The sequence below is a fragment of the Macrobrachium rosenbergii genome, chromosome 33, assembly GCF_040412425.1.
Source record: "Macrobrachium rosenbergii isolate ZJJX-2024 chromosome 33, ASM4041242v1, whole genome shotgun sequence".
In the NCBI taxonomy this organism is placed as follows: Eukaryota; Metazoa; Arthropoda; class Malacostraca; order Decapoda; family Palaemonidae; genus Macrobrachium; species Macrobrachium rosenbergii.
The window spans coordinates 5044462-5063643 of NC_089773.1; the positions used below are offsets into that span (position 1 = coordinate 5044462).

Below are 19182 nucleotides of genomic sequence, written 5' to 3' on the forward strand. Positions count from 1 at the left end.
CTCATTACAGTACAGGAGATGAAGTGAGCTTCTATACCATACGGGGTGCACCCACGAGGAAGACTATGTGCTGGCGCAAGGCCAACCTCGTGAATGGAATGGAATATGAAATTAGGCCAAAGACCAAGCACTGGGACCTCTGATAAGGTCATTCAGCACTGAAAGGGAAACTGAGAGTAGAAAGGTTTGAAAGGTGTAACAGGAGGAAAACCCTTTGCAGTTGCACTATGAATCAATTGTTAGGAGAGGGTGGACTGCAAGATGGCAGAAAGATAATATGAATCCAGGTACAGTAACAGGAACGAAAGGGGTTGCAGCTAGGAGCCCAAGGGACGCCGTATGTAGCCTTAAGTAATGCTTACAGTGTACCGCGTTGGTTGCACTGACGGCACCTTTGATTCGTGAGCTAGCCTATCTTTCTTGATTTACGTGTTATTCATTATCACAGATGTTAGAATCAACATATTTTTACTTTTTTTTTAATACATCCAAGTTTCACATTTTTTCCATCACTGACAGAGCTTGAATAATGTGGGTACTATCCGCTCAAAACTGATGTGCTTCCAAGATCATCATTACCACAAATGAACGCAAATCGTTTAATATTTCCTCCTCCCCAAGAGATCACGCCACAAACACAATTGCTGGCACACTACACTGCTCGTGGAAGGTGCAGAGCTATAATAATTTAACTTGAAGTTTTGTTATTCTATAGCTTTTTTCTTTAATATTGTTAATCCATTTTCCAAATGACATTTATTCCCATTTTATTTGCCGTTACTCTCTATTCTAAGTATTTTAATCGTCTTCAGTTTCACTTTCTTTAAGACTTTCATTAAAATTCAAACTTTCATTCGCTTATTTCTGCGCCTTTGGTGCGACAACCAAAAAAGTTAGCTATGTGACGTCAGTGTGATATAAAAATATCTTTCGATTGTAAACTCATTTGTCTGTGTATAAACGATTCTAAGGCAAGTTTTGAGCAAAATATATATTGAATAAATAGTTAAAAACAAAATTTCATAGTTCTTCCCATTCATATTTATTTTGTTTCGCGATTTATTGGTGTTTTACTTTAGGGCAACACCCAAGAGTTAACTATGCTGAAATTTGGTTGTTCAATATAAAACAGCTTTCGATTCTAAACGCATTTGTCTGTGTATAAAGCGAATTTAACACAATTTCTGAGCAAAACTGTGCATTTAATAAACATAAAAAGATAAAGATTAACAATTATTTTTTTCGTTTATGGTTTTTCGTGATTTATTAGTGTTTTAGTTTAGTGCAACACCAAAGAGTTAACTATGCTGACGTAGGTTTAATATAAAAACACCTTCTGATTAATATGTATAAAGCAATTTTACCTCAATTTTGAGGAAAATTATACATTTAATAAATATATAAATATAAATATTCACAGTTATTTCCATTCATTTGTGTTTTCTTCCGTGATTTATTGATGTTTTACTTTTATATGTTTATGTTAACATCGGTTGTTTGGGCCAGACTTTAAATTACAGTGATGCCAGCTTTGCAGGAAACCTCTAAATTTAGCTTATTCTGAGAGAGCGGATATTAAACAGCCATTGGGGTGCCAACATTGCCATGACACGTTATAAAACAATGAAAAATGTTATTAAAAATCGCTGTATACTTATTTGGAGTGTGTTGCATTCATTATTATCTTATAAAAGCTGATTTTGAAGGTCTGATCAGCGCAGTTCATTAGGTAGTCACATTTGGCAACACTGCTTCAAAATTTGAAAACAAAAACAAACGCGCGCTGTAGAAAGGAAGTTCAAACTTACAAACTTCGCGACACCATTATATTCCCCCAGAATCATTTATAGTTTCGAGAGATGAAGGATAAGGAGTTATTCGAAATGCTGAACGAAGAAAACAGACTGAAAAGCTTCAAGAAATGGCCGTTTGGTTCCGACACGTGCATGAGCAAAGAGAAGGTATGTACTTTTAGGCGACTCGGGTGGGCGGCCTGGGCTCGACTGGAATGGGAATTTATGATGATTTTGTGATTTATTTTGGTATTTAGTCCATAATTACACCTTAATGGTTCAGTTAGTACCTTTAGCGTTACCTGAAGAAAGCTTGATAAAGAATTTAGGGCTAAGATGCCGGGCAAAGGTGGCCTGTCACGAATTAATGGTTCTTTGCAGCGTGCTTCTATAGGTCCCTAGTTGCAACCCTTTTTATTCCTTGACCTCATAGGTCGCAGTGCTTGGCCTTTAGCCTTTATTCTACATTCCATTCCATTCCGTGAACAAAAGATGGTATATAAATATTCCAGTTGGTGACCGGGGGGTGAACAAGGTCTTGGTAGGCTAGTAGTCTTCGGTTGTAGCCCATACTGTCAGCAGAACCCCTGTCGTGGGAAGATCTCTCCCCCAAAGAAGTTCATTTGTCAAACTCCGTTCATGATGGAATCCTTGGCAGCGCAGTTGCTCTGAAATAGGGGTTGCCTCGGTAATCCTATAGTTTAGGGGTCCAAATTCACTGCATTACGTCAAGTCAAGATCAGCACACAGATTCACTAAATCATGGAAAACAATGAAACAATGAGCAGTTTATCTGCTTAGCCTACAGAAGTAGAGATTGCAAAAAAACAGAGGGAACAAAGACCTGCACCTCACGGGAATAGTGTATTGCACCCGCAGTTAGTAGTAGTAGGTGGAATTTGCCTTTGAAACAGCTCCCATGCTAGTTTTATTCCTCCCTTGTGTTTGTATGTTTCAATTTTTTGTCTCTGCAATACCATAAATCCTTTATAGATTCTTTCCTCTTTTCAATTTCTTCTTTTGACAGATCTGCAGTACCATAAATCCTTTATAGATTCTTTCCTATTTTCAATTTCTTATTTTGACAGATCTGCAAACAGAAGTATATTTGCACATAGGAGGAATAAAACTAGCAAGGGAGCCGTTTCAAAGGCAAATCCCGCCTACTATTACCACCGTGGGCGCACTACACTATCTGCATGAGGTACAGAGCTTTATTCCCTTTGTTTTTTTACAATCTCTGCTTCTATAAGCAGATAAACCGCTCATATTTCCATTGTTTTCTATGATTCAATAAATGTTTGATAAATCTGTGTGCTGATCTTGACTGTACCTAATGCAGTGAATTTGGACCCCTAAACTGCAGGAAACCAGTTGCCTCTGTATATTGTCACAACCTGGAGATTGTGATAAACTGGGTGAAGCCTGAGTCTTGGCTCTTGGTGGTCTCAGCATCATTCCTGTTGCACCAGAGGTAACCAGCTTGGCTTTGGCAGGTAGTCCACAGTCACTTGTCTTATCTGGTGAAGCTTGTTTCAGGAGATGATCCTCTCAACTTGGGAGTGAGTCTGCTATATAAAAGGCGATGGTTTCTGTTATCATGGGAATAGGTATAAAATTTTGAATAAACAGTAATTTGTATTTCACTAAATACACAAATCCCACGTATTCCGCCTCAGCCATCCTTTCATAGTCCCCGATGCTGAAGGTAAAATTGCTGGGCTCCTGACAGGTGAGTGGCAGCACTCATCCACTCAACTACACATCAGTTAACCACCTTGCTGCCAAGCATCAGTGGCTGCTTGCACCTCATGCCAAGAATACTCTTAGATTACAAACTGGTTTGTATATATACGGTATGAAAAATACAGTGTCTGTAAAGTTTGGTATTTCTTAATTTCTAAGAGCTTTTGTCCATGGGTTCTCATCTGGAGTTTCACCAAATATTTTGTTTTAATGAGGCTCTTCCCATTTTATGAGATTTGAATACTGTATACGGTAATGTTACATTGTGTGTGTACTTTACCACTTCTTATATGAAAGCAATCTGTGTATGCATGTCACTTTTTTGTTCATTATTTTTGTTCCTTTTTCTTCACTGCAGATGGCTGAAGCAGGATTCTTCTTCACAGGCAGCAAGAAAGAACCAGATCTTGCCAAGTGTTACATCTGTCTCAAGGAATTAGATGGCTGGGAAGAAGAAGATGATCCTTGGTGAGCCTTTTTTTTGTGCATGACAAGCAAAATGTTATTTACATACAAGCATAAAAGGAACTCAGATACTGAACAAAATTAAACATACGAGTCATGGATTAATGGAGCTGTTAAGTGCTGACAGGCCTTAGTAACTTTGTCAGGTTTACTCGATATTAATGTTTAATTCTTCTTGTGGAACAAATCTTCGCCTTTTCTATACCCTTCAGTGCAAGCTGGATTGGTCGTTGGTCTTGGTGGAGATGGGGGATGAGTGTGGGAATACCCCTCACTCATCTTCCATCACTACTCACTTTTTCTTTGGCACTCAGTTAGTACATACGTGCTTCACTCAACTGTCTACATGAGTGATTGTTGAAAGCTTGGTTGAGCCAGCTGCTACTGTGTTTATTTGCTTCTTTGTATTTCATATATTTATGCTGTTTGTGTTTTTGTTGTGGTGTAAAATCATGAGCAGTGCCATTGCAAAGGTTGTGGGTCTCCCTGTGGGTGCTTCATGCCACCAGTAACAGCTGACCCATATGAGTATTTATACACATGCTTCTTGTAAGGAATGTGATGGTTGGGCTTCTCTGCAGTGGGAGAAGTTTGACAAGTAGTGGAAGATGAATAAGAAGCGTCCACTGGATTCTTCAGGGGAGGGGTGGAAAGCATGCACCCCTGATGACTTGCAAATCCTTCTAGTTCCTTTCTCCCACCGTCCATCCCTATCCTACTGATTAGTAGTGCTAACCCTCCTAGGAATTATGGGGCTAGGGAGGTCTGCCCACGCCCTCTCCTCCAAGGATGAAGTATTGCTGGCGGAGATGCTCCGTTAGAAGCTTGCAGAGAAGGACTTGACACCTAAGCCTTCCTAACTTGTGGAGTGTGCAGCTGTCCCGGCTTTGTTTGCCTCAAAGGAGGAGGATCCTTCTGTTGCAGATCTTCCAGTGGGTGTATCATTGTATTTGGCTCCAGCCTTGACTGCCCCTTTGGTGTACAGAAATAAGTAAAACTCCTAGGAAGAAAAGGAAACAGTTCCTCCTCCCTTCAACTGCATACGGAGAAGGAGATGGGGACGTCCAATGCCTTTTGTAAGAAGTCCAGGCAGGCTCCTTATGCTCTTTTTTCTCTTGGAGGAGAGTGTGGGAGTGCAATTATCACCAGGGCATGATCACTATACTTCTGGCAGAGCCAGCACCTCTGCACCTGCCCACTGAGAGACTCAGTGGAGGATGTTGAGGAGCAAGATACGAAGATCCAACGCTGTCTCTTTGGACAGTTGGATACTTTCCAAGGAAACAAGGCCTTCACCTCTGAAGACGTTCTCACAGACCAGTTAATATGCCTAACAGCCAATCTACAGTTAGATATTTTAGAAGAAATTGCTCCTTTGGCAAGCAAACAACTCAATTACCTATACAGTAACAAGATGCCTTCAAGAAATGATGATGCTCAAGGAAGACCCCCAGACTGACAGTTTCCATTGTTGCACTTTTAAAAATTGTGTATTTGTACTTTTATGTCTTTGTAAACTTCGTCATTTTTTCTCAGTACGGTTGAAGAGGACCTTAGTGAAGGTCAGAAGCTCCTGTTCTGTATTTACTCACTTAAATTTTGTTGTATACAGTGCTCCCCCCACTTTTTCGTGGGGATAGGTTCCAGAACCCAACGCGGAAATGCAAAATCCCCTGTAAAAATGCTTTTAACTGCCAAACACCCTGTACCCCTTAAACTAAAACACTTATAACTGTCTATTTTAAAAGATCACTGCCTAATTTAGTAGTTCAAACAAAAATATACCTTGAATTATCATATTAAAACAATTTAATATCAATTCAAACAAAAATACACTCCAAACCATCATCCCAAAACCCCCTAAGTCATCTTAAATTAGTACCCTTTTACAACTGTTACTCTTATGTATATAGGCCCCCCTAAAATGCTTATAACAATGATTTTACTAGTTTTAAAATATTAACATTAATTTAAACACAGCAAAATATCTATAAAATGTTTAATACAAATTAAATAAATCTGTCTCACAGAACGTTTGACAACTAATCAAGTTAACCCTGTATACATAAGCATTACCACGTTCTCTCATAGTATTGAAGTCGTCTCTTTTTCTTTATGTATTGGTCAAAATTAAAATTACCACCAAGTCGCTTCTTTTCGTAGAGCAACACTGTTTATTCACTAATTACTGTGTTTTTTCATATTGTTTTTTTTAACTAAATACAGATTTTTATGATAAAAATAATTTACAGTGTACTTGCATTGTAGTAATGTTATCTACAAAATCCGCGAATTAGTGAAAGTTCCTCCACGGAAAAGTGAATAACGTGTTTCACAAAAATCTGCGGAAAAGTGAAGCTTGGAAAAGTGGGGTAGTACTGTAAAGTGGCTCTTTCTTATCCATTTAAGACAAACACAAAGAATGTGCTTTCATCACTGGACATAGGAATTTATTTTTCTTTATTCCAGGGAGGAGCACAAGAAGCACGCACCATACTGTCAGTTTATTCAGCTCGACAAAAAGCCTTGTGAACTCACAGTACAGGACACCCATGAACTGGAAATGCACAGAAACATGAATGTTGCAGTAAGTAGAATGATTTATGTCATTTTGTATTTGGTGTTCAGTTATTTATAACAAAGTGATAGCTCATCAGACTTAAATTGACTCTTGGCTTCATGTTAAACTCTTCCCAGTATTGCTATAGTATAGTTGATTAGTTCATTTGCCAAATTATGGGTGAGTTATGTGTAGTAATTTTGAAGAACTGACATCATCTAATGTCAAATCAGACCATCACTACAAAATTCTCTAGGTAACTGGTATCAGGTGAGATTTTGTACTTTCTTTTTGTTTACCACGTATGCATTGCTTTTCATGGTGTCATTCTGTATTTAGTTGTGTCTACACTGTATCCTTAGTGATAATATTTTACACTTCCAATTTTTATTTATTACAAAATAGTTTCATGAGACCACAGAGACATCTTGAGGTTCCTGTGGCTATTTCAGTGCCAATGAAGTTACAGATACATTCATGTTCTTTCACTGTATGGCACCCCAAATACTGTACAGGCATTCCCCAGGTTATGTCGGACTCAGCTTACATCGTTCCAAGGTTATGTCGCTCTTCAAATGTATTCATCAAAAATTATTTCCTGGGTTACAACGCATGTTCCAGGTTTACATCGCCAGTCTGACGGAAGACCCGAACTTTAATATGGCTGCAAAACGGCAGAATGGTCAAAATTTAGAGGTTTTTCGATGAAAAGCTCAATCAAAGTGCAGGTTACACTATTTTCAAGACCTCCAAAGGATTAAAAGTAAGGTTTTCCTATGATTTCTGACAGTGTCTCGGGTTAACACCGTTTTAGGCTTACTTCGCGGCGTAGGAACAGAACCCCCAAATGTAACCCGGAGACTGCCCGTAGTCTGTTGTTGGGAACAGTAGAGGCCTTTTTAAAGTAATGAAGCTGTATTTATGAAATACCTTTTTGCAAGTTCTCCTAAATAATATTTTTTCTTTATTTTGTTGGGGAGATGGCTTGTTTGCTTGTTATGGATTATAAATTGCTATAGACTTGTTGTCAAATAATGTTATCCAAGACCAAAATTTTGATGTAGACTTTCCCGGGTCAAATCTTTGGTATGCTCAATCCTTCCCAGTATTTCACACCAGAATTACATGTGGAATGCAGAAAAATATTTTTACTTTGGTTAGAATGTAGGTATTTTAGACATCAAGGTTTTGGCTAAATTAGAGTATGTCCTATGACTTGAGAATTAACAAAAGCTCAACAAACCCCGCTCCACATCTCGTAGGTTTTGATAAAATGTACTTAAAATTGACACTTTCTTGTGGTTCTTTTTATGATTTTTATTTATTCAAAGTTAACATACTTATGTATGGAGCAAACCTGAAAGGCCATTGATGAAACAGCTGAGCATCTCCAATCAGATGGAACAGGTAACAGCTACTGTATGGCCTTCTAGTGTGATTCATTCTGCATAAAATCATATTAAACTTTTTTATCAGATTTTCCCCTTACATAAAATATGCCTCAAAATTATTTGATGTAAATACAAACTTATTTTATTTGAGTGTACTTCTACCAATCCTGAGGTTTACTTACATTGATCCACCTAAGCCATCTCTATGGCACTGAATGTAAGCCATGACTAGTTTGTCAGGGTATCCACATGTTGGCAGGGGAATACTCACTTGATAGATTTACCCAAAAACTTATCCATCCTGTGTAAAGAAATCTGGTTAAGAACAAAGTACAGGAAGTCCTCGACTTAACGGTGGGGGTTCTGTTCCAGCGGCGTGCCGTAAGTCAGTGCTTATTAATAAATAAGCACCATTAATAGCACTGTAACTAGATACCTATTGGTGATAAATGTATTTGAAAAAGCGCTAAGATCGGAATGCCGCAAGGTGGTGCCGCCGTAACTCGGGGATGCCGTGTACTGTACCATTATTGTAAGACAGAATTGGAAGTGAGTCAGAGGAACCATTACATTTTCTTTTGATTCCACTGTACACACAGAAATTGACTTATCAGAAGATCTGTTCTTTTTTAAGCTAGATTAATTTTTATCCTTCATTTACAGAGAAAGGTGCTCACAAAGAGGATAGAAGAGTTCAAGAAACAGGCAGATAAGACACGAAGTGTCATGGAAGACCTCGTCTGAGCATAGGTCATCGACTGCTTCCGAAGCAGTAATGTTTTTGTGTGGAAGTGTCGCAGTGTGATTGTTCTTCGACTTATTTTAGTGCTATTTTAAAAGTATAAACATGTACGTGGCCTCACGGTCACAAGGTTCCAGTACCATATGTACATAGTTGACCCGATATTCTGCCCCTAATTCCTTTTCGCCTAGGATGTACCTCTACCTTGTGCTTTTCTGTCCATTTTTTTTGTGAGTTTTCTCTCTTTTTTTATAGGTTGAGCTTTATTTTGTCATTTTTCTCATTTTCTCATAATTCACATGCCATTGTACTTGCAGAGGCTCAGGCACTTTTTAAGCTGTACATGCAAAATCTCCCCTACAGAGGCGTGTGTTTTTATTTATTTTTATGTAATGAGTATTGTCATTAATATCTGGAGCATACTCAAGTAAAGTCTGTCTTAGATTTACCTAGGAATGCTTAAAGAAGCAAGTCCCATTACCTTTTAAAATTATTTCTAAGTAATAGTAAGGCAGTGTTTTGTATAACTGTACAAAATAAAGGCATTCCCAAATGTTTAAAAATATATATATGGTGCCCAGTTACTTTAAAAAAACTATTGTACAGTTTGTAAGTGTTTAATGAAACTGTCACCCCGTGAATGTTTCACAAATTACAGAAGATAAAAAGGAACATGAGTATCAAGAAGTCTGCAGAAATGGTTCTCAAACTAGAAAATATGTTGATAACAAAGAAAAGTATATATTAAGACCTATTGTTAGCAAAGCAGACTAGAAGGTTGCACATTTGTTGACTGTAAGTCTGCAAAAAATTCAGGGAATCTGTGGAATGACAAAACAACCAGTATAGTCTCATTAGCTGTGTTAATTACTGGTGTTACTAGACTGTGACCTATTTTAATGTGTAATTATTCTTGAGATCTAACTCCTTTATTATTATTATTATTATGAATTAAAAGCTACAGTAGTGTTAATAATCATTATGTACAGATTTAAAAACGAAAAGGAGAGACTTTCAGATATTACTCCGTATCCCTCATCAGTCCTGGGACTGTCGAGGGATACGGAGTAGTATTTGAAATTCTCTCCTTTTTGTTTTTAACTCTGTACATAAATATTCTTAATTTGACTGTGGCTTTTAATTCTCGATATTATAGCCTCGTTACAGGGTTGTTTTGTTTCATCATTATTATTATTATATTATTATATAAGGTAGCGTAACAAGACCACTCATCCATATTTCTGAACTTGTAGGGCCAAGAGGATGCTTGGAGAGAAAAAATAAGGTGATACTTGCATATAATGTTCTCTGTAAGACAAATTTGTAAGTAATATTCACCCTGGAAAAATGTAAGGAAACACTTTTTTCCCTACTGAATATACTTTATTTACAAACTTCAGAAATAGGTCACATATGATGAGACCCATTACTAAAGAGAAATCATGTCATACAAGACTTAAAATTCTAGTATTGCAGCGCACATGCATTCCTTATTCAGTCAGTCTTGTGCAGCACTTAAATACATTTATTTCAGACCTATGTTGCCATACAAGGTTATTAAAATATATATATTACAGCAGAACTTATTCTCTCATTTTCCTAATATCACATTGTTTTTAAGCCCAGTAAGTTTGAAAAGTTTTTAAACTAACTAATTTTTGTGAAAAATATTTAACAAACTTGAGAGTTACAAATCCCTTATATACAAATTAGGCGCAGCCACCTGCACTTCTGACTACAAAATCGTGTTTGAAATGATAAAAATACAAAAGTTATTTTATCCTGTAACAGTGGGCTGTCTGTAAATTGAATGAGTGCCCACAAGTGCATCATTACTTCACTAATTAAGGAAACAATTTTCCTGCTCTTGCAGTCATTAAATGTGGCTACTATCAGCATCAGGAGAAAGCTTCTTGTGTTAGAAAAGAAAATACTAGAAAGCAATAAATAATTACTGGATATAAAATCTTTTGATAATGTACAGGTGAGCAAGTGCTGTCATTTAAATTTATTCTTTAAACTTGTAGTAAGTTGAAATTGCTAATTACAGAGTAGGCACGACTCACGGCGTTCCAGCGCTGCGCTGTAAGTCGGTACTTATTAATAAATAGGCTCCGTAAACAGCTTTTATGGCACCGTAACTAGGTACCTATTCTTGATAACTGTATTTGAAAAACGCATAAGTCGGTGCTGCCGTAACTCAGGGATGCCCTGTGTAAATAAATCCCTTATCAAACTTCCTAGAAACATGCTGGTCATTGTTATAAGATAGAAGATACTTTCACACTTGACATGCTAATGTTCTTTTTGTTGTTAAGTAGAAGTGAGTCTCATTTCGGTCCAGTCTTGCTTCCAGGCGTCACTTCAAAATCATCATAGATAGGAAACGATGACATGTCACTATGCCGTTGCTAAGGAGGAAAGAAAAAAAAACTTTAGGTTGATTCACAGTGTAGTTTCAATTTTCATTTGGGTATTTTATATACTAATAAAAAAAGGCTTTGACCAGCATTAATAAAAAGAAAAATGAATGAAAATGCTGGAACAACCTATTGTTGATAAATGTATTTTAAAAAGCGCCATAACTTGGGGATGCCCTGTACAGACAAAGTTTACATGAGAGATGGAGTACAACCAACTACATCTGAGCAACAAGTTATAAAGAATTGTCGTCTCTTCCAGTATCACAAGTGGTTGCTATGAATTCATACAAAATTTTGCAGAAACACTAGCATTCTACTATAGGTTTACCTGACTACAAGACATTTCTAGACTCATAGGGCTGGTCAGAACAAATGATTAAAGATAAAAACTAGTTAGTTCAGGAATATAACAAATAGGTTATAGTCTTTTGGGGGTCAGGCTTATTAATCATCTCACCTCTTCAGGAGTCAGACTCTTACTGCCTTCTATCTTTTCAGCATTTTCTTTCTTCATCATTGCCACTGTCAAGTTACCCTTGAGTTCCTCTTCGGAGGGTGGAGTGTCCCGGCGATATCTCAACCACGCTAAAAAAAAAACATATATAAATTTAAATATACAGTAGGCATTTACTTTGTCAAACATTACAGATAAGATTGTTCTACAACCACATTTGATTACTGAGAAATTACATGGTCCTATCAAAATTTGGCCATCCAAGATTACTGCAAGGAAGGTTGGAACCCCTGCTGATCAAAAATGCTAAAGTTTAAATTTATCAGAGTAACAAAAATTTATGAAGAGCTCTGTCTTTGAAATCATAAACACACATGGAACTGCTAACAAAGAAAAAGCCTTCACAACTTGACTTTACTGCCATTAAAAACATTTGATAAAAACAATGGCAATCAGATTAAGCAAGAAAACCCCACTGCTATTCTTTCAGAGGTGCCACCCATTATCATAACTGGCACCAAGACAAAATATATGGCAAAATCTCCAGAAAACAAACACAAAGATCAATTGGCCAAAACATCAGCAACAAATATAGAGCAATACAGTATTGCCCTTGTGGGCAATCTGAATGCCATAACGATGATTTTAAATATCAAAGAATTGTAATACTAACTCAATGAAATGAAGGAGATATGCACTAGTGACTACCATGAGAATATAGCATCTTCATTATTCAATTTGAATTACATGTTATACCAGCAGTACAGTAATATATTCAGAGTAAGTGTTGCCAAGGGGAGAGCACCACATTTAGAGAAAGGGGTCTAACACTGGACTGACTGGCCAGTCTCAGGAGGTCCCCACTTTTTTCTAGTGGTGGTACAAATGGTGGTTGGTGCCTTGGACATACCTTACACTGAGGTACCATGCTCTCTCTCATGATGTCTCTACTGCTTTTTATTTGTGTATGGCAAAATAGGCTTTCTGTTCATCTGTATTTTCTCATTTTCAATTACTGTTTACTGAACTTCTGTTTCTCATTACATTATTATGTTTCAAAACCTGAATGCAATTATACATAATGAGAGTGACTTCAACAAACTGGACACCATAAGACATTTGTATTGGAATGGAAGAGAAAATATTTAACATGTATTGCATGTAACAAAAAAGCCATCAACTTGCTAAGCAAGCTTTCACACAACAGAGCACCAATATGAGAGGTGAAATGTGTAAATATATAAAAAATAAGCAATAAATAAATACAGAAAAATGAAGGCAGAGGGACACATGAAACCCACTGCTTTTCTCTCATCAAGAACTTTCTCACAATACTTGATACATTTTAATTAAAACAAAACACGGATTGAAATCACTTTTGGACAAGAGGCTGTTGGCTTATGAGATCAGGGAAAATAAAGAATTACAGTACAGTAGCATGAAGTTGTCAGAATAGGTTTGTAAATGAATATGTTCTCAGCTAAATGTGATAATACTGAACAATTGTATTTTGAACATCAGCTGCCATATAACAAAACAACATAACATAACCATGAGTCAAATTTACCTCAGTTCCGATAAAAGACTTGCTGATTGTGCTGTGAAAATTACTCTGCACACATTTGTGATTTGCAAGAGCCATTGAAACAACATGAAGCTAACTCTCAAATCAGAAGTAAAATCTTTACGTGGGAGAGTATTTCAATCACGAGGTTAAGTTCCAGAACCCGTCACAGATCAGAAGGAATCGCAAATGTTTGGCACGAGTCACTGAAAAGGCTAACAAATGCTTATTTCTAGTTTAAACCCTAAATATGACCCAAATCATGCTCCCAAAGCACTTTAATTTCATTTGAAAGTTAGCTTAATATACTACCCTTAAAGAAAGAAATAAATGGCTGACGTAAAAACAAAATACTGTATCACCTAATGGGTATTCGCCACACTAGCGCATTTACACTATTGTATACTGTACTAATGTTACCCCTATACTAATTCATTGGCACTCAGAGTAAGGTAAAACCATTCAACAAATGGGACTGTAAACTTAATGACTGACGTTTTCTTTGTCACTGCCAGGAAGGTACACTAGGTAAACTTCATATGTCATAGAAGTCATGTAACAAAGGTACAATTCAATAAAATAAAGAAAACATGTACGTACACAGATCTGTGAAAAAATCGTGGATGCAAATTAGTTAGGTTCGAAGAAAATTTTGCAAATCCAGAAACAAATACACAAGAGATGACTGTACTAGTAGATTTTAATTTTTTTTATCTCCTATAATCATTCACCACCTATATACACTTCATTTTAAATTTTAAATTATGTCTCAAAAAGTTGTTGATACCGAGAACTAATATACTATGCAAAATCTAGCAAATTGATATTTTTTTCTACAAAAGATATCATTCTAAACTGAATAATAATGTATGTGCTGACTTCTACACCATATTTCTTTTATTACAGTTGCAGAACTTGACCTTTACATCTGCTTATTTATATTTAGAAGCAATTTTTGTTGTAACTGTGGATAGAAATGACTCAGTGTAACAAATGAGTGACAATTGTATTCTGTATTTGGAGTACTCACCATCCCATTCTGCGGGCATTGTATCTTGATCGTACTTCATCTCAACAGGTGGGACGTAAAATCTTTTCGGATACCTCTTTCCTCTTGATGGATCTGTTGTATAGTAAAGCACAGTGGATATAGATGTCTTAAATATGTATCTCAGGCAACTGGGCTCTTGTAGCTACAAGATAATGAAACTATCATTATGCAGTAATACAAATTGAGATTCAAGATTGGGGATTTGGGAAAGGTGAGCAAAAAGTCACTATGGATGCTATCCTGTGAAGATGAACCAGTAGATCATGAATGTATGACATGGATGAAGATATGGAACAACGATGAAAGGAAAAAATTATGTAAATTAATGATGAAAAATTATTGGGTGACATGATAGTAAAGAACTCAGGAACAATCCATTTTCAATTTTGTTTATACTAAAGATACAAGTTAATGTATAACATACAAATCTATGAAATAACTTTCTCCAATATAAATTCTTATATACAATAAATATAAAAAATGGTTTCCCTTTTTCATCAAGCAGGAATGTTTTGATTTAACCCCTTGATGCCTCATCATCTCATGTTCATTTATTTCAAACTACAAGTAGCAACATGGAAGAACTCCCTGCAGAGTGAATAATTTCAGCATTTTGATTACAAGTGGTAATGTCTAGATTTAGCCATATTAACAAAAGAAAGATAGCAGCTTTGCAGGCAGTCCCCGAGTTAAGGCAGTCTCGATCCGATCTTACGATGCTTTTCAAAAATATTCGTAAAAAATTTATCTGCAACTTAAGATGAAAATCTGAAGTTAAGGTGGCGTTAGGTTGGGTACTAGTAGAGCTCCCTCATGCAAATAAGTAAGTGTCACCATCCTTCCAATGTGCAAGCCAACCACAGGATTAAAGTTAAGGCTTTCATTACTTTTTTTTTTATTTTTACACATTTTTTGAAGTTAAGAGCTGACTTAAGTCGGATTCGACTTAAGTTGCACCTCGGGAACGGATCTGCGCCTTAACCTGGGGACTGCCTGTATTTGCAAATGGATGGTCTACTACTTAATTCAAGAAGATTCTTCTAGTTTAGCATGCTCAGAACTATCCTAAGGTTTGTTGTCAGATATGGGAGGCCATGTTATTTCTCATGTTGATAATGGGTCTTGAAAGGTGTCCCCACCCCTTACAGGATAGGTAAGACCTGATGTCCTGGGTTAAGAAAAGTTAGGTTTGATGAATTACCATTTTCAGCTGGTTTTTTGCATTCACCCAAATTCCCAGTTTCCCACCAAGATCCTCCATCAATGTCAGACTTGGGTGGAGCAGGGGTTTGTAATGGAAAATGAATGTCAGATTTGTTCAAAATACATAAAAAAACTATTACAAGTATTACATTTTACATCTGTATTTGATTATGGGTTTGATAGTCCCCTCTACCTTTATATGAAACATGGGCTCCTGATAACCCATGATTTTTTCAGCTGCTTCATATGTTCATGGCACAGCCTATTACACCACTACTGTTGGAGCTAGCCTATTCATTGGTTTTTATTTTTTAGTACCCCATAGGTATTGAGGTAAGATTTTTCTCTAAACCTCTATTATATTTTGGAATTGCAAATATAATGTTTCTGTTTCTAAATAAGCTTTGAATGCTTATGACATTCATTTCATTAGCAAATAAGTAATTTTAGAGAATATGGACACTACCCCTTACATTCTTCAACTCAGTGGACCACAATGGGAAACTTCCTAACCTAACCTAGGACTCCAGGTCCTTACCTAGCCCTGCCTAACCTAACCTACAAGGTTGCATCCTAACCTAGCCCTAGATTCCCACCTAAGGGGGGCCATGTCCATACCCTAGCCAGGGAGTTTTGGCCCCCTCCCTAATCCAACCTAGGATACTGGGTCCTTTTCCTAGCATAAAACCCCATCTAACCTAACCTAGGGCACAGCAAATGAATACTAATAAGTTTGCCATCTGACCTTGGGCAACAGGTCCTTATCCTAGTGCATAAAATTACCATAATCAGGAAAAAAACTACCAATGGGATTAATTTCCTTGTATTTCACTCATTTTTGTCTTCCCCTTCCCAAAAAACCAGCTTTCCCACAGTGGTCTCCCAAATTATAGAATACAAAGGTGGGGTCCACCATCTTATCAGTACTCATCTGCTAATGAGCAGAAACGTTAGAAATGTTCAAAGCGCTCATTAAAATATAGGAAAACAATATTTTCAAGTCCATGATGCAATGATGGTTTAAAGTAAAACATCAGTAATTATTAATATATGAGAAACATCGGACTTAATTGTTCGTTATAGAAACAATGGTGAAAATCCATAAAACTTAAAATGGCCAAACCTAACCTTTCCTAGAATGTTGTATCCTGACCTAACCAGACCTTACCTTCCTAACCTGACTTTGGGTACCAAACCAGGGGTTTCGCTCCCCTAAATGCCCCCCAGTAACACTAACTATCAGAAGTAGATCAGCAGGACTAAATTTCAAATCACACACGTGGTCTGGCACTGGCTATGACCCGACTGGAAACAACCTCAACCTCAACTTTCCTTGGGCATCATGCCCTGACCTAACCAGAACTTACCTTCCTGACCTGGCTTAAGGTGCTGTGCCCTTACCTGACCAGAATAGAACAGAATATGGAGTTTAGGCCAAAGGGCAAGCACTGGAACCTACAAGGTCAGTCAGCGCTGAAACGGAAATTGACACTAAAAGGTCTGAAAGGTGTAACAGGAGGAAAACCTTTTGCAGTTGCAAAATTAATCAATTGTTAGAGAAGTAACCTGACTTAGGGCACCATGCCTTGACCTGCACGGTAAAATTTATATAAGTTGCCAATACGACTCCAGGCAGCTATTTTTGCATGAAAAACCATTTTGGGTTTTCTGTGCAAAAAATGACTAGGAAATGACGGGGCACTAAAAGAACCTAAAGATACCAACCTAACGTACCCTAGGGGTGTTTCCTGGTTACAATTTTGCCGTATCAACTACGAAGGGGGTGGGGGGACCGGTATTGTCTTGGGTAACATTATAAGTCATAATCTGATTAATCATTTTTTCTGTTATTACGCATTTGCGAAGGTTACGTACTGAGAAGAAATCTTTTGTTTTGATGTTTTACTCAAGAAAAATATAAATTAAAAAATATAAATTACAACAATATTATTGATAAATTTCTGTGGTGATCTTGACTTTACGTAATGCACGAATTTTGGAACCTTAAATTTTAGGAAACCTCTCTGGTCCCACCTGCAGCGACTTCGTAGTACTTATTTCCGAAGTAGTCATCGCCCATGAACTGTCCACTCTGGCGCGGCTTCTTGAAGGAATCGACGAAATTCTTGATGACGACTCGAAAAAGACCTCTGCCTGACATTTCAGATGAGACACAGCGGCGTTAGTGGTAGTATGTTGAAGGTGATACTTTGTAACGGCTCACTTTCGCCTCGAGTTTCCTTGTAGGTTTTTTTTTTTATTTAATCTCGCGTTCGACTTTATCCTTGTACGTTGTGTTTTTTTTATTAAATCTTCCTGTGGTTCAAAATGATTTTTTGTTGAAGTCTTCTTCATTTTTAAGGAAGTTTGTGAAAAAGGCTCTTTCCTAGATAGTGACCCCCAAACGGAGTTCGGGGTAATTTCCATTTTGGAACTGGCCGTCTGGACCCCTCTCATTGTGCCATTTATTCGATAATAATAATAATAATAATAATAATAATAATAATAATAATAATAATAATAATAATAATAATAATAATAATAATAATAATAATAATATAAAAAGGTAGCAAGATGTAAATATTAGTTAGTGAAAAATGTAAGACAAAATCAATAAACCGCTTGCTGAATTTCGGTTTGACACTACTTCAGCCTTGATGCCAAGTAGATGTGGAAAAATGCAGGAGACTGTTACCCATTTCAGCTATCAGTTCTATGTGAATGAATGTTATAAACAAAAGACATTCGATATCTCGGTAACAGCAAATCTGCGAAAGATTATAGTAGGCCTATGATTTTCGCATTCAGCACATCAAGTAGACTTAAGAGTACAGCGTTAAAACTTTGGAATTAAAATAATATGATAACATTTTTGGCGTTAATTTTGTTCTATTAGGCTTTTGATACCACAGAAGACAGTTCGTTGACAGCAAAAAGCTATTCTGGCTCACTCCACAAACACAGTTGCGGGCACAGTAGGCCTACACTATATTCGCGTAAGATGGAGACCTTTATCTCCCCCTTTTTTTTTACAATTTTAATCGCCCGTAGCTTTAATTTATTTTATAGTACTTCAAAATGTTCATTTTAAGTCCTGTCCCATTCCCCTATTCTGCAACAATAACCCCGAAAAATTAGAGATGTTTCTAAACTGGATATCACAAAATATTTCAATGAATTCCCACTTTACTTTTAACCCTCCCCCCTTTCGTTTCTTTTTCATTTCTTTTTCTCTTCTTTTTCTTTTTAACTGAGGCAGAGCCATGCTATTATTTTTGTCATCCATCGCTTTCCAGGTTAACAATATTCTTAATTCATCGCCCATAGTCTGAGCTCCCTTCTTGGTCTTGGTCTTCCGCTGACAAGTCAAGAAGAAGAATTAAAGTAATATAATAATATTTTTGCGTTAATTTAGTCCTATGCACCTTTTAATTCCACAGAAGGCAGTTTGATGACAGCGAAAAAATGCATTCATCATAATGTCTGAGCTCTCTTCTCTGTCTTTGCCGACAATTCAAGAAGTCAAGAAGAAGAATTAAAGTTATATAATAATATTTTTTATGTTGATTGTTTTATGAGCCTTTTAATTCCACGGAATTCAGATTAATGACAGTAAAAAAGGCATTCATCGCCCATAATGTCTGAGCTCCTTTCTTGGTCTTCCGCCGACGGACAAGTCAAGAAGAATTAAAGTAATATAATAATATTTTTGCGTTAATTATGTTTTATGAATCTTTTAATTCCACAAAAGACAGTTTGATAATGGCAAAAAAAGGCATTCAACCCCCAT

The 19182-nt window shown here is 36.8% G+C and overlaps 2 protein-coding genes across 2 annotated transcripts; one reads left to right on the top strand and one right to left on the bottom strand.

The window, feature by feature from the left end:
• Positions 1-1717: 1717 nt before the first annotated feature.
• Det (Deterin) lies at positions 1718-10279 on the top strand. Its single transcript, XM_067133183.1, has 4 exons — positions 1718-1961; positions 3898-4007; positions 6474-6591; positions 8619-10279. Exons 1-4 carry the CDS (start codon positions 1860-1862, stop codon positions 8697-8699), a joined length of 411 nt encoding a protein of 136 aa, XP_066989284.1. The 5' UTR covers positions 1718-1859; the 3' UTR covers positions 8700-10279.
• On the bottom strand, positions 10059-17587 carry LOC136855825 (NADH dehydrogenase [ubiquinone] 1 alpha subcomplex assembly factor 2). The gene is made up of 4 exons (XM_067133182.1): positions 17427-17587; positions 14169-14261; positions 11578-11705; positions 10059-11108 (listed from the first exon to the last, which is right to left on the bottom strand). The coding sequence occupies exons 1-4, from the start codon at positions 17551-17553 to the stop codon at positions 11028-11030; spliced, it is 429 nt and encodes a 142-aa protein (XP_066989283.1). The 5' UTR covers positions 17554-17587; the 3' UTR covers positions 10059-11027.
• Between the last annotated feature and the right edge of the window lie 1595 nt (positions 17588-19182).